The sequence below is a fragment of the Quercus suber genome, unplaced genomic scaffold (assembly GCF_002906115.3).
Source record: "Quercus suber isolate HL8 unplaced genomic scaffold, Cork oak 2.0 scaffold_446, whole genome shotgun sequence".
Taxonomy (NCBI): Eukaryota; Viridiplantae; Streptophyta; class Magnoliopsida; order Fagales; family Fagaceae; genus Quercus; species Quercus suber.
Window position 1 is genome coordinate 121,334 of NW_027069897.1, and position 14,934 is coordinate 136,267.

At 33.3% G+C, this 14,934-nt stretch overlaps 1 protein-coding gene across 1 annotated transcript; it reads left to right on the top strand.

Annotated features, from left to right (window-relative positions):
- Positions 1 to 831: 831 nt before the first annotated feature.
- LOC112028789 (uncharacterized) lies at positions 832 to 13,741 on the top strand. Its single transcript, XM_065762183.1, has 7 exons — positions 832 to 1,398; positions 1,865 to 2,014; positions 2,880 to 3,002; positions 6,628 to 6,672; positions 7,204 to 7,604; positions 11,446 to 11,671; positions 13,590 to 13,741. Exons 1-7 carry the CDS (start codon positions 912 to 914, stop codon positions 13,739 to 13,741), a joined length of 1,584 nt encoding a protein of 527 aa, XP_065618255.1. The 5' UTR covers positions 832 to 911.
- Positions 13,742 to 14,934: the final 1,193 nt, after the last annotated feature.

Consider the following 14,934-nt stretch of genomic DNA (forward strand, 5'->3'; position numbering starts at 1 on the left):
TGAGAATTGTCCAGATCTTAATGAGATCTCATCGAGATTTGGCCGAGTCTCAACGGATCTCATCGAGATTTGGTCGGATCTCATCGAGAACTGGCTAGATCTTGACAGATATTGTTGAGACTTGGCTGGATCTCAAAGGATGTTGTCAAGATTTCACTGGATCTTGCTGAAACTACGTTTGAGAGAGGTGGAGGTTGGTCGGTTCGGTTGGATTTGTTTTTTCATGCGAAGACCCGCCAACTAACCTGCCGGTTACAGATTCTGAACTTGGAAATCAGCCGCCAATTGTCGCTAGTGTCAAGTTGGGTGGTTTGCGGTCTGGGTTGGGGCGGTTTGCATGGGTGGGTTGAGTGATGGGTCAAGATGGACAGCCTTAGCTAATTCCACGAGACCAAGACCCACTAGACTGTTAGGACAGCATTGGATCATTGCTACATTGAGGTTCCAGTAATGTATGATTCACTTTCTTACTTTCAAAAGTATTAAGCAAAGAATTATGCTAATACTTTCAAAAGTAACACAACACAATTCTCTGCTTGATACTTTAAAATTTTCTATTTTGAGAAGGAAATGCTTTTAATTCCAAAAGTAACACAACATAATTCTTTGTTCAATACTTTGAAATACTTTTTTTTTTTTTTTTTTTTTTTTTTTTTTTTTTTTTTTTTTTTTTTTTTTTTGAGAAGGTAATGCTTTTAATAAACATAATTCTTTGCTTAATACTTTTAAAAGTAAGAAAGTAAATTAGTGGAATCAATGCTGTCCAAATCTCCAGTGGGTTATGGTCCCATGGAACTATATATTCGCCAATGAGGGAGTCCTTGTAGCCACACTTATTAACTCTCTTTTTTATACATCACAAAACAAAAATCCCTTCTCTTTTTCTATTGAGATCTCATTGTGTGTCTCTCATGGATGACGAGTCTCGCAAGTTTACGGAGCTCTATAGAAGCCTTATGAAGGGGGACAAGTCCAAAGTAATGGAAAAATATGCAGAGTTGAGACAGTCTAGTGGTGAGGCCTTATCGATTTACGGCGATACAATTCTCCACATGGCAATCTACATGGGACAAGAGAGTATCGCCCGAGAAATCCTGATGAGACATAATCCACCACTGACTAAGCAAAATGCACTAGGGGATACCATTCTCCATGAGGCTGCGGCAGCCAATATGACAAGCCTTGCCAAGGATTTGTTAATATTAGCTCCAAATTTGCTGTCAATACAAAATAAAAATGAGGAAACACCTCTCTTCAGAGCTGCCCACTTTGGCCACACTGAAATGTTCGAGCTCCTAGCTGAGTTGGTGCGTAAAAAAGGCGAGGCTGATTGGCTCCATTGGACAAACAAGGTTGGATCTACCATTCTTCACATGGCAATTCTTTCTGAGTTCTTTGGTGAGTTTTTTTTTTTTTTTTTTGGGACCACTGATAAGTACGTACCAACTTATACTATAAGTTTTAAGTTATTAAAAAAATACTAATGAATTTAATCATTTATTCATATTTAGTACTCCCATTCCATTCACGTGGTTATCTATATCTTTGAATATTTATTCAATGGCTCCATTCATTTGACTTGATTAATCATAGTTTTATGGTTAATCATATTTTTAACATTTTTAATAAGAGGTAGAGAGAGCGGAGACATAGTTTAAATTGAAGATCATTTTCTTAGCTATCATGATAAATTATCATTTGTTTTAAAAATTTAAACAGTGATGAGATGATGAATCCAATTACTTAACCATTACATATACTATCAATGCGTCTTCCTACTATTGTGATGAATCAATAGTCTTGTGTATGGTCTTTTCTTATATGCTGAACAAATACTTTCTCCTTGTTTGAAATACAAACACAGACCTCGCACTGAAAATAGCCATGAAATATCCAGACTTAGTTAGTAAAGAAGATGGAGATCGGATGAAAGGACTTCAGCTCCTCTCATACAATTCATCAGCATTCAAAAGTGGAAGGAAATATGGATTACTCAAGAGATTCATCTATTACTGTATGATTCTTCCCCAACTCTAATAAGCTTATTTCTCTTTTTTGTGCTCGTAGTCGGATTTAATTACGTGAGTTTTGGGTCCCAAGTGGGGAAATTGTGCAGAGAGTGAGAGACGATGTATTAAGAAATATTTATCTAAAAAAATTGAATCTTCTATTATTTTTTGGAATGTTCCAAAATACTGCCAGTTTTGATAAATCAATATTATATATATTGTTAGTAAGTTTGTTAGTAATTTTCTTAACTTACCCTTTAATTTATTTGAGAAGTCAAGAATCTTACAAAAGTATCGATGTCTAGTTAGTTCAATTAGTAAAAGTTTTTATTTTCAACCTAATGATCAAGAGCAATCATTTTACTATGTGGTTCAAATCTTGCTTATACCAAAAATTAATTAGTGTTTTAAGCTTTTAGCCTAATGATTAAAAACAATTATTATGGAACATTCCTTTAATTTTATTTAAAATGGTCAACTATTTTCGTCTCTTCTTTATAAGGAATTACTAGATTAGTTGGTCATTAGCAAAACAAACCTACCCAGAGAGAGAGAGAGAGAGAGAGAGAGAGAGAGAGAGAGAGAGAGAGAGAGAGAGAGAGAGAGAGAGAGAGAGAGAGAGAGAGAGAGAGAGAGAGAGAGAGAGAGAGAGAGAGTAAGTTTTGCATGAATTGAATTTTAAACTGAATTAAGTGGAGCTACACATGTGAGATTTTGCCACCAAAGTAAGGTAACATCTTTGTTAAGATCTTAGAATTTATTCTTCTAATTTTTTTATAAAAAAAATTATTAATAAGAAAATAAAATTTTCATCCTAGTTTAATTTTGACTAATTCTTGGAAACTTTTTGGTGTCGTGTCTATTATCCAGGCATCCCTAGTGAAGACATTGTGGTAAAAGAAGATAGTCCTCGACGAAAAGGCCCCGAGTTGCCTCCCATGCACATCATTTGTCTGCACTTCTACTTCACGGTAGTACATGCACTAACTTCAGGTACACAAAAGCTATAACTATTGTGCAAAAAATATATAAGAATAGTAATTTATAAAATTAAGCTATGTTAGTCGCACCATATTTTTCCATCAACTATTTGATGATAAGACTATTTTTCCATCAACTATTGGAGGCCGTTTTATTTTAGTTAGAAGAACAAAATATTTTGATAACATTTAATACCAGTGTATCATTTCGGGATTATTGCTATTTGTATATATTTATATGTTTATAAAAATATAATTTAAAATCTAAGTTTTTTAGAAGCCCAAATATTAGGCTAAATACATTAACCCAGTGTATTAGTTCAAATGACATGATTGACAATATATTTTATTGTACTAGGCAAAACACTCGAAACATCTTTGGTACAGCTGATACAGATGGGTAGAACTTGATATTTAATCAAGTATGTTTCAGAAGAGCACCATACCAATTTAATGGCCTACATAGTATATATTTTCGATACAGACAATATCAGAATGATATTTACTACCTTGATCACACACACGCACACACTGTACTAAAAACTTATTTCGGTTTGATCAGGAAAATGAAAAATTAATGCCCCATTTTGGATTTATTTTTATTTGTGTTGTCCCCAAAAAAAGAAAAAAGAAAAAGAAAAACAACTAATCACATTGGGAGGTTTTTATAATCTATTATATATATTGTTTATATCAACTTAGTATAAGCTTAACGTAGGATTCAAAAAAAAAAAAAAATATATATATATATATATATATTTACACCTAGGGCTATAAATGGGTTGATCCAAACAGAATATTAAAATTATAAGATTGTTTATTTATTTATATTTTGAACACAGCAAGCTCAAACTCAACAGCAAACTAGATTATATATTTAAGTTTGGTTAATTTTCTTACAAAATAATTTCAAGTTTGTTCACAAGTTACTTGAGTGAATTAGATAGAGTGATTTTTGTTTATAAACATATAAAAAATAGATTCACCAACTTTGTATTGTTAAAATTATATACAATCTTTTCTATTTACATTATCAATAAGTTTTAAATAATAATTTGAAATCTTATAAACTTACACAATTCAATCTTAAGTTTATATAAATATATTTTTATAAATGTATACATATAAACATATAATATTATATATAATCAAATCAGGCCTCATACTTCTGAACATGTTCATGAATGCATTATTATATTTGAGCCAAGATTATTTATTATTCGAGTCTTAAGTTAAGCTTGAACTTAGCTTATTTGGCTAAATAAACCAAAAAAAAAAAAAATTTCTTGAACCAAGTTTCATTTACAATCCTATATACAACACCCCCTTTTACAATGAAATCCCAAAAATTTGGATATCACACTATTACTTTTGTTACCACCTGACATGCATTCGAAACTTCAACTATTGTTCATTTTCATTTTGAAAACTTTTTAAGGGTGCAGCAGAAACCAAAACTCTTGGAATATATATATATATATATATGGGTTTAAACAATAAGGAAATAGCCTTCCAATCCTCCCCACCCTTTTAAATTTCATCCTCGTTCCGCAAGGTAGCTGCCCTGCCCCTAAACCTCACCCCTTGTTATAATTAGTCCTGTCCCACCCTAAACTTGTTACAATTTTTTATTTATTATTTATTTTTTATATATTTTAGAAAACCCGTTACAACAACAAACTTGTTACAATAATATAAATCACACTTGAAATTAAAATTAAATTGATCACATCAAATCAAACTAGTTTTTATCAAAGACTCAATAATATAATCTAAAATATTTAATAAGAAAATATCACAATAAAAATAAAAAATTTTATATCCAAGCATTTAAATACTTAGTAATAAAACAAACCCTAGGGTATTTTGTGAAATATTAATAATACATAGTTATTTTTGTAAATATATGCAGGGCGATGTAGCCTAAACTTATCCCTACCCTGCTCGAAATTCACATGGGATAGGGCTAGTCAAGGCGAGTTGGAGGGGGGAGAAGTAAAATTGCCATCCCTAGTTAATAATTGGAGAGACACTAGAATCTAACCCTCTTAGTGTAATTATTTAGTATTTCAAGAGCAAAGTAAATATATGCTTCTCTTTCATATAATAGTGAGTAATACTAATTAAATTTATGGTAAAACTTACTATTTATATAAAGTGGGGTGGGGGTGGGGGTGGGGATGGGGGGAGGTTCGATCATCAAATTCGGTTTATTTCTTCGAGTTCAGAATTATAATGTCAAGCAATGTGTACAAAGACTTTGTCCCATCATCAATAATTTTAAACTGTTATTACTGCTCTTTGCCCATACACATCACACAGTTAAATCCATTATACTAATTATTAATAAATATTAACACAAGGTCTAAATTGTTATAGATTCATGTCTCGGAGCTTATTTGTGCAAATTGACAGTTTAAGAGCCAAGTTACATTTTCTAAGTGCTACTTGTAAAAGAATCCTCAATTTAAATTTAAAATACAAACTTAATTAAACCAAGAATTTTTTGTAGCACCTACTAGAACTGCACTAATTTAGGTATGATACATTTCTTAGCTCAGTTTTTTTGAAACCATAATAATGTGGCATTTTCTCCTATTACATAACAGCTAGTTTCGCTATTTAAATTTATGTTAGAATTTACTATTTATGTAAGGAGGAAGGAATACCACTTTACAAGACTAAGTACTTAATAATTTTTTGTTAGGTATGATCTAGTGTATTCACCTTGACCAATGCTTGTCATTCTTGCAAACTTAATATATATTGAAAGCTTACAAAACTTACGTGATAATGAAAGTAATTGGTCATATGCGCCAATAGTTTGGTAGTTCAATAACAAAGGTGCTCCACTTTGAGACATTGAAGGAATAAATAATCTCATACAATGTTTGATTTATGTGTATCAACCTTATACATATCTTTATTTATTAATTTTTTGCAGCGTGTTCGGAAGATAATACCCTCCCATTACGAGATGCACCGTTGCCAGATTAAGCAAAAGACCGCTCAAACCCATCAATTTGATCTAGAAGCTCAAGCTGCTGAAATCCATCATGTCGCTCAACCCACTGAAGCCTCTCAAAATATTCCTCCAATCCATGAAATCTCTGAATTATCGCCACTAATCCCTCAAACTGCTCAAGATAAACAATTTCAAGAAATGCATGCAAGAATTTTGAAGGAAGTACAAGAATTACTGAAACGGACCTCTCAAATCACTGAAGCCTCTCAAACTGCTCAAACCGCTCAAGAGTTATTCGAACAAACCCATGCAGCACTTCTAAAGGAGGCACAAGAATGGCTAAAGCGAACCTCTGAGGCTTGCTCTGCTGTTGCTGTTCTCATTGCCACTGTTGCCTTTGCAGCTGCTTACACTGTCCCTGGAGGCTCCAATCAGGACACTGGGGTTCCCATTCTACTACACGATCCTTTCTTCTTGGTTTTCACTGTCATGGACGTTCTCTCTCTCGCAAGCTCTTTGACTTCTGTNCACACATTCATTGTTCTAAACGAAATGAAAGTAGTTGATTCATTTTATTGTTGTCAAGATTTAAAATTTCCACTATCATGCATTTTTTAGTGTGTGTATATATATATTCATCTAACTAAAGTTTGATAAGGGGTTTATTTGGCAGTGGTAAGGAAGATAAACATATCAATTTGGAAATTTCTTTGTCAAGGTACAATCCTCTCTCTCTCTCTCTCTCTCTCATATTTGGGGAAAAATCATCTCCATTTGCTTTAAAATGAAGAGAATAATTGTTAAAATAATAATATTAATAATTAATTTAAGAGTTTTTTTATTTTATTTTTATGATAAGATTTACTGTTCCATGAATTTAAAATATAGAGCCTATTTTGTGGTGAGATTTACTTTGGCATGATGAATTTAGAGGAGTAGGTTCTGTTAAATCATGGTTCTCAAAAAAAAAAAAAAAAAAAAAAAATCTGTTACATCTATAAAATTTAATTCCACTCCATAAAATATGATAATTTATTTATTTATTAAATATAGATATGATATAATTTTAATTTTTAAGAGAGTTTGTTTTACGATGATTGCTCTTTTTTCATTAAGGTAATAAATTATTTAGTTTTTTATGTAGACCAGATTTGAACTTTGGATATTTTATTTGGTACCAAAATAATAAAGCGAACCTCTGAGGCTTGCTCTGCTGTTGCTGTTCTCATTGCCACTGTTGCCTTTGCAGCTGCTTACACTGTCCCTGGAGGCTCCAATCAGGACACTGGGGTTCCCATTCTACTACACGATCCTTTCTTCTTGGTTTTCACTGTCATGGACGTTCTCTCTCTCGCAAGCTCTTTGACTTCTGTAGTCATGTTCCTTTCTATCCTCACTTCACCATTTGAGCTCGAAGATTTTCGTCACTCTCTTCCTCAGAAACTTACACTCGGCTTCACCTTCCTATTCTTCTCAGTGGCGGTGACCATGCTTGCTTTTGCGGCAACAATTATACTCATCATTCATTTGAAGAAACGGTGGACTACTACGCTCATTTATACCGCAGCATTTCTTCCAGTCTCTGTTTTCGCATTGTTGCAGTTCCCTTTGTATATTGCGTTTATGAGTACAGTGAGGTTCTCTTGGAAAGTGATTAGGAGCGTTCTTCCTACCTGTTTCCTCCCAAGTCGATTTAAGAACACTAGTACGGGCTCTATTTACAAGACCCTCTGAATAGGGGCGGAGCTACACTTATATAAGTTTATAAAGAATTTAATTTCATTAAACAGGTTAACATTAAAAACGACAATTTCCTTGCTTTTGGGGCAACAATGTATTGTTATTGTTTATATCGTTAAACATGATAATATTAAAAATGATCATAAATATAATTTATTGCAACAATATTTTTTGTTGCAATAAATTATATCATATCTTATCGCAACAAATCAATTTGTTGCAATAAAGTATTGCATTGAAATTGTTTGTTACGATAACTTATTTATTGCAATGAAATGCTATTGCAACAAAATTTTTGTCTCAATAATTTATTGCGACAGACTTTATTGCAACATAATTTTTTTTTCTTTTTTTCTTTTTTTTTTTGGCAATGGAGCTTTTTTCTTGTAGTAATGGCCATCCCAATTTTTTTTTTAAAAAAACTTCCTAATGTATATATATTTAACAATTCTTTTTAAATAATAGACCTTAAAATTAATAGTTGGCCCCTCCAAAAATAAGAGCTGTCCCTGCAAAAAATGAATAGAAAAACTAATTGTTGGGTTTCAAAAAATAGTTGTTAATAATAACAAACTATCCACCTTGTAACCAATAACAATACTAGTTCTTTTTAGTTTTTTCCCCTCTTAATTGGTAAGTTTTGGTTGATGAGTTCAAAAAGTAAGTTTTTAATAAAAGAAAATTTCTTTTGGAGTTATTTTATTTTATTTGGGAGTAAGCCTTTTATTGTTGTTGTTAAGTTTCAAATTGTTTGTCAATACATGATTTAGTGTGCGTTTGGCATTGACTTAAAAAACCAACTTTTTTTACTATTCAGCTTATTTTTGCTACTATTCGTTAGTCTCATTGTACTTTTTGGTACTATTTATGGATTCCAATGTACTATTTCAGCTACATTTTAGTTTTATCTACAGTACTTTCAGCAAAAAGTTTTCAGTTTTGGCTAAATAAACTGTTTTCAAACAGATACTAATTAGTCACAAAATGTTAAATGAAAATAACTATATTGAGGATATTTAATGTTAGGGAGTGACTGTACTTAAAAATATATTTTCTATATGATTAGAAATTATCATCTTTATAAAATTTAACAAGTATACACAAATTGTCTACTTTATTTATTTATTTATTTTTAATTTTTTGAGAAGAACACAAATTGCCTACTTTGCGATCAATATGAATAAAAATGACAAAAGCCCATGAGATGTAGAAAAACATTTACATCTTAAGGTTATGTTTGGTTGCACCTAGGGAAAAGGAAGAGAAAAGAAAATACCAAGGGAAAGGAAAGAAAAAGGAAAGGAAAAAGAAAATATCCTCCTCTATGTGTGTTTGGATGTAAGAGGGAAAAGAAAGGAAACAAAATCTTTCATTTGTTTTGGTTTCAAAGATAATGGAAAGGAAAATAATTGTTTTTTACTTCTATGCCCTTAAATATATGATTTAAAAAAAGAATAGAAGGTCATATTGGTAATTTATTAATAAAAAGTTCTAATAATTCCAAAATTCTTCTTTCTTTCCCTCTCTTTCCACCCAATTTCGGATGATAGCAAAATGGTGGGCCCTATGAAAATTTAATCACTCCAAATCAACCCAATTTTCTCTTCTCTCATCTAACCAAATAAGAAAAATGGCTTCCCTTCCCTCATTCTCTTTTCCTTTCTCTCACCTTTCCCCAATCCAAACATAGTGTAATGGATCTCTAAGATTTACAAGGTAAATTGCTATTGTCCATGAATGGAGACTTCTAAAACTTCTTCGTACTGTTCAGGTGTCTACTTGGATAACTTCTTGCCTTATCGGGATCTTTGTTCCTTGTTTTTCATTATGAAGGGAGATTTCTAGGGCTTCTTTTTACTGTTCAGGTTTGTCCTTTTGCATTAAAAGTGGTGGTGCTAGGCAGGTGACCTTTATTAATGTAAAGGTTACAGTGGAATCATCAGGTAGAAAGCTTCCTTGGAGAAATTTGCCTTCTCTGGGATTCTACCTTGGTAGCTCGGATAGGCTTCGGATGTGACCTTGGTATTTGGGCTTTGGAGAGCGTTACGCTTGATCAATAGTCCGAGGCTTGATATTTGTGGCACGACTTATTGTCAAAATGGGCCAGTCAACACTGGGTTTGTTTCCACTCTTTGGGTTGATGTTAAATGGGCCCAATATCCATCTTACTACACTTAATTATCCATCCCACTATATATGTGTGTGTGTGTGTGTGTGTGTGTGTACACACGTATGCACACATACACAGAGAGACTAGTCACTAACCAATGCGATGCATGAGAATAGCTACTAGATGACTTTCAGACTTTCAAGGAAAAAAATGCCATTATTTTTTAGTTGGAGTAGTAAGAAAAAATGCATTAAATTAAAAAAAAATGATATTGAAAGAAATAGCACAAAGTTTTATTAGTTAGGCAGAAGAAAACAATGTTGTTTTATTTATTTCTTTTTTAGGGGAAGGAATAAGAGACAAAATATTGTGTCTCTAGTTTAATTTGTGTTATATATATAGGTATATATAAGATATGTTGTAATATATATACCAAAAGTTGCCTATTGAAAGATCATAATTCTTTAAATTAGATATACCAAAAGGTGCATATTGAAATGTTATAACCTTTTGTAAGGAGCTGATTTGTGGCTCAATCCAGGATGAGTGGACTTAGGCTCAAAAAGCCCAAAACAATGAATTTGTAGAGAGTGGGTCAAAGAAATAGGTCCTAATGAATTGGACAATGGCTAATATGGAATTGGATGGTAATCATGCACAAATAAGAAATACTGATATGAATGAGCTTCTTGTCCGAGGAGGCAAGTGTTCATATAAATCCACTTAACAGAGTACAAGTGCGATTTTTATTGTTACAGTCTCCTTTCTTTGTTCCCTCTATCATGGAGGGTTTCCTTCCAGTTTTATATTCCCATCCCCCTACTTTCATCCTTCCATGTGTAGATTTGGATTGATAGTATTGATACTTGTCCCATTAGCCCATCCCTAAAGTCTTTGGGAGTAACTGTAAGGTTAAAAAGCACTGCTCAGTCAGAGCATTTAATGCAATGTTAGCAGCTTTTTCTTAGATATTTCATAACTCTCCTTTATCCTTTTCCTTTTTGATACCTATCCTCTATAGTGGAATGGTTCGGAGCGTTGCTCTTAATGGCAGACCACACCCTCTGACCTCGGCCTTGCCCAGCCGAGGAGGGATTCTTCCTCGAGGCACCCCCCTGGGTGGCTTTAATAGGATTTTTCTCTTCACTTACTAATGAAGATCCTTATGAAAGTGTTTTACCCGTCCTCGAATTGTTTGGCGTCCTCGAGTTCGGCCCTTGGCCCAATATATATGTAGATATGGGCTCTTGAGTCTTTCCTCCCTACAATAGCCCCTCGAGATTCTTCTTTCTGATTCCTCAAGAAGAAAGGAGGATTTCGATATGATGATAGTTCCTTTGTGCCCATTTTTCATCACCTTTGACTGTATAGGTGTCTTTTTTACTGCCTAAAACATGCTCCTGACGCTTCGGTACACCAGGCATGCCTTTATAAATTCTAGCGACTCCATGTTCCCTATGTTCTACGATGTGATGCGGATCTAGCGGCTGAAGATTTTGTTGGAAATTGGGCAGGATTTTTCCCACTTGTAACTCTCTCTTTGGATTTCGAGCGAGATAATTCCCAATGGACTTCGCTTGTTATATAAGGCACCTCGGGGGAATCATTATTCTTTACTTTGCAAATCCTCTGGTTCTCTAGAAACTTCAAATTCTCAAACCTTCGGGGCTTCCAAAAGGATCTAACCAAGATGGTGATCAAGGTCTAGGGGATGAGGTGGCCAAGGATAAAGGCAAGGGCAAGGAAACCAAGGATGTCGCCAAGGCCCAGGAGGATACAGTCAAGGTGAAGGAAGCGGAGGCCAAATATGCTCCTGTTTTTCAGTCGAGCAAGAAAGAAGACTCTCCTTCTACAGCCAATGCCCAAGGCAAGTGCAAATCGCATCAGATTTTTGGTGCGACAAAGTTTAGGTTCCACCTGGCAACATGTATCATGCGTGCACAAATGTAAAAACAAACCAAGATTGATCAAGCAAATTAACAAGAATAAGGGCAGATAGGTTTCCTATTTTTCAACCTTGATAGCAAAACATCTTGCAACTAGGAGAAAAAGGATAGACAGGTCAGCCATTTTTCAGCCTTGATAGCAGAACATCTTGCAGCTAGGAGAAAAAGGATCTCAACGAGTGATTTTCTCTTTTTCTTCATCACCCTGGTCTTCCCCTTCTGTGGTGGAAGTTTGCTATTACGTATAATGTACCTTTCCTTTATTTAATAAAAAGGGCTGCAATTTTTTTTTTTTTTTTTACTTTATGAATATTTTTTTTTTTTTTTTTTTTTTTGCAATGGAGCTTTTTTCTTGTAGTAATGGCCATCCCAATTTTTTTTTTTAAAAAAATTCCTAATGTATATATATTTTACAATTCTTTTTAAATAATAGACCTTAAAATTAATAGTTGGCCCCTCCAAAAATAAGAGCTGTCCCTGCAAAAAATGAATAGAAAAACTAATTGTTGGGTTTCAAAAAATAGTTGTTAATAATAACAAACTATCCACCTTGTAACCAATAACAATACTAGTTCTTTTTAGTTTTTTCCCCTCTTAATTGGTAAGTTTTGGTTGATGAGTTCAAAAAGTAAGTTTTTAATAAAAGAAAATTTCTTTTGGAGTTATTTTATTTTATTTGGGAGTAAGCCTTTTATTGTTGTTGTTAAGTTTCAAATTGTTTGTCAATACATGATTTAGTGTGCGTTTGGCATTGACTTAAAAAACCAACTTTTTTTACTATTCAACTTATTTTTGCTACTATTCGTGAGTCTCATTGTACTTTTTGGTACTATTTATAGATTCCAATGTACTATTTCAACTACATTTTAGTTTTATATACAGTACTTTCAGCAAAAAGTTTTCAGTTTCGGCTAAATAAACTGTTTCCAAACAGATACTAATTAGTCACAAAATGTTAAATGAAAATAACTACATTAAGGATATTTAATGTTAGGGAGTGACTGTACTTAAAAATATATTTTCTATATGATTAGAAATTATCATCTTTATAAAATTTAACAAGTATACACAAATTGTCTACTTTATTTATTTATTTATTTTTAATTTTTTGAGAAGAACACAAATTGCCTACTTTGCGATCAATATGAATAAAAATGACAAAAGCCCATGAGATGTAGAAAAACATTTACATCTTAAGGTTATGTTTGGTTGCACCTAGGGAAAAGGAAGAGAAAAGAAAATACCAAGGGAAAGGAAAGAAAAAGGAAAGGAAAAAGAAAATATCCTCCTCTATGTGTGTTTGGATGTAAGAGGGAAAAGAAAGGAAACAAAATCTTTCATTTGTTTTGGTTTCAAAGAAAATGGAAAGGAAAATAATTGTTTTTTAATTCTATGCCCTTAAATATATGATTTAAAAAAAGAATAGAAGGTCATATTGGTAATTTATTAATAAAAAGTTCTAATAATTCCAAAATTCCTCTTTCTTTTCCTCTCTTTCCACCCAATTTCGGATGGTAGCAAAATGGTGGGCCCTATGAAAATTTAATCACTCCAAATCAACCCAATTTTCTCTTCTCTCATCTAACCAAATAAGAAAAATGGCTTCCCTTCCCTCATTCTCTTTTCCTTTCTCTCACCTTTCCCCAATCCAAACATGGCGTAATGGATCTCTAAGATTTACAAGGTAAATTGCTATTGTTATTCACCATGAATGGAGACTTCTAAAACTTCTTCTTATTGTTCAGGCGTCTACTTGGATAACTTCTTGTCTTATCGGGATCTTTGTTCCTTGTTTTTCATTATGAAGGGAGATTTCTAGGGCTTCTTTTTACTGTTCAGGCTTGTCATTCTGCATTAAATGTGGTGGTGCTAGGCAGGTGACCTTTATTAATGTGGAGGTTACAGTGGAATCATCAGGTAGAAAGCTTCCTTGGAGAAATTTGCCTTCTCTGGGATTCTACCTTGGTAGCTTGGATAGGCTTCGGATGTGACCTTGGTATTTGGGCTTGGGAGAGCGTTACGCTTGATCAATAGTCTGAGGCTTGATATTTGTGGGACGACTTATTGTCAAAATGGGCCAATCAACACTGGGTTTGTTTCCACTCTTTGGGTTGATGTTAAATGGGCCCAATATCTGTCTTACTACACTTAATTACCCATCCCACTATATATATGTGTGTGTGTGTGTGTGTGTGTGTGTACGAGTGTGTGTGTATATATACACACACACATATGCACACACACTTACACAGAGACTAGTCACTAACCAATGCGATGCACGAGAATAGCTACTAGATGAGTTTCAGACTTTCAGGGAAAAAAATGCCATTATTTTTTAGTTGGAGTAGTAAGAAAAAATGCATTAAATTAAAAAAAAAAAATGATATTGAAAGAAATAGCACAAAGTTTTATTAGTTAGGCAGAAGAAAACAATGTTGTTTTATTTATTAGTTTTTCAGGGGAAGGAATAAGAGACAAAATATTGTGTCTCTAGTTTAATTTGTGTTATATATATAGGTATATATAAGATATGTTGTAATATATATACCAAAAGGTGCCTATTAAAAGGTCATAATTCTTTAAATTAGATATACCAAAAGGTGCATATTGAAATGTTATAACCTTTTGTAAGGACCTAATTTGTGGCTCAGTCCAGGATGAGTGGACTTAGGCTCAAAAAGCCCAAAACAATGAATTTGTAGAGAGTAGGTCAAAGAAATAGGCCCTAATGAATTGGACAATGGCTAATATGGAATTGGATGACAATCATGCACAAATAAGAAACACTGATATGAATGAACTTCTTGTCCGAGGAGGCAAGTGTTCATATAAATCCACTTAACAGAGTACAAGTGCGATTTTTATTGTTACAGTCTCCTTTCTTTGTTCCCCCCCCTATCATGGAGGGTTTCCCTCCAGTTTTATATTCCTATCCCCCTACTTTCATCCTTCCATGTGTAGATTTGGATTGATAGTATTGATACTTGTCCCATTAGCCCATCCCTAAAGTCTTTAGGAGTAGCTGTAAGGTTAAAAAGCACTGCTCAGCCAGCTGCAGAGCATTTAATGCGATGTTAGCAGCTTTTTCTTAGATATTTCATAGCTCTCCTTTATCCTTTTCCTTTTTGATACCTATCCTCTATAGTGGAATGGTTCGGAGCATTGCTCTTAATGGCAGACCATA

Bases quoted from the DNA above. Each gene is read 5' to 3' on its own strand.
- LOC112028789 (XM_065762183.1), top strand. From the start codon at position 912: ATGGATGACGAGTCTCGCAAGTTTACGGAGCTCTATAGAAGCCTTATG. The intron at 3,003-6,627 runs GTACACAAAAGC...TTTATTTGGCAG, and splicing joins AGTACATGCACTAACTTCAG to TGGTAAGGAAGATAAACATA. The intron at 6,673-7,203 runs GTACAATCCTCT...TTGCCTTTGCAG, and splicing joins TTGGAAATTTCTTTGTCAAG to CTGCTTACACTGTCCCTGGA.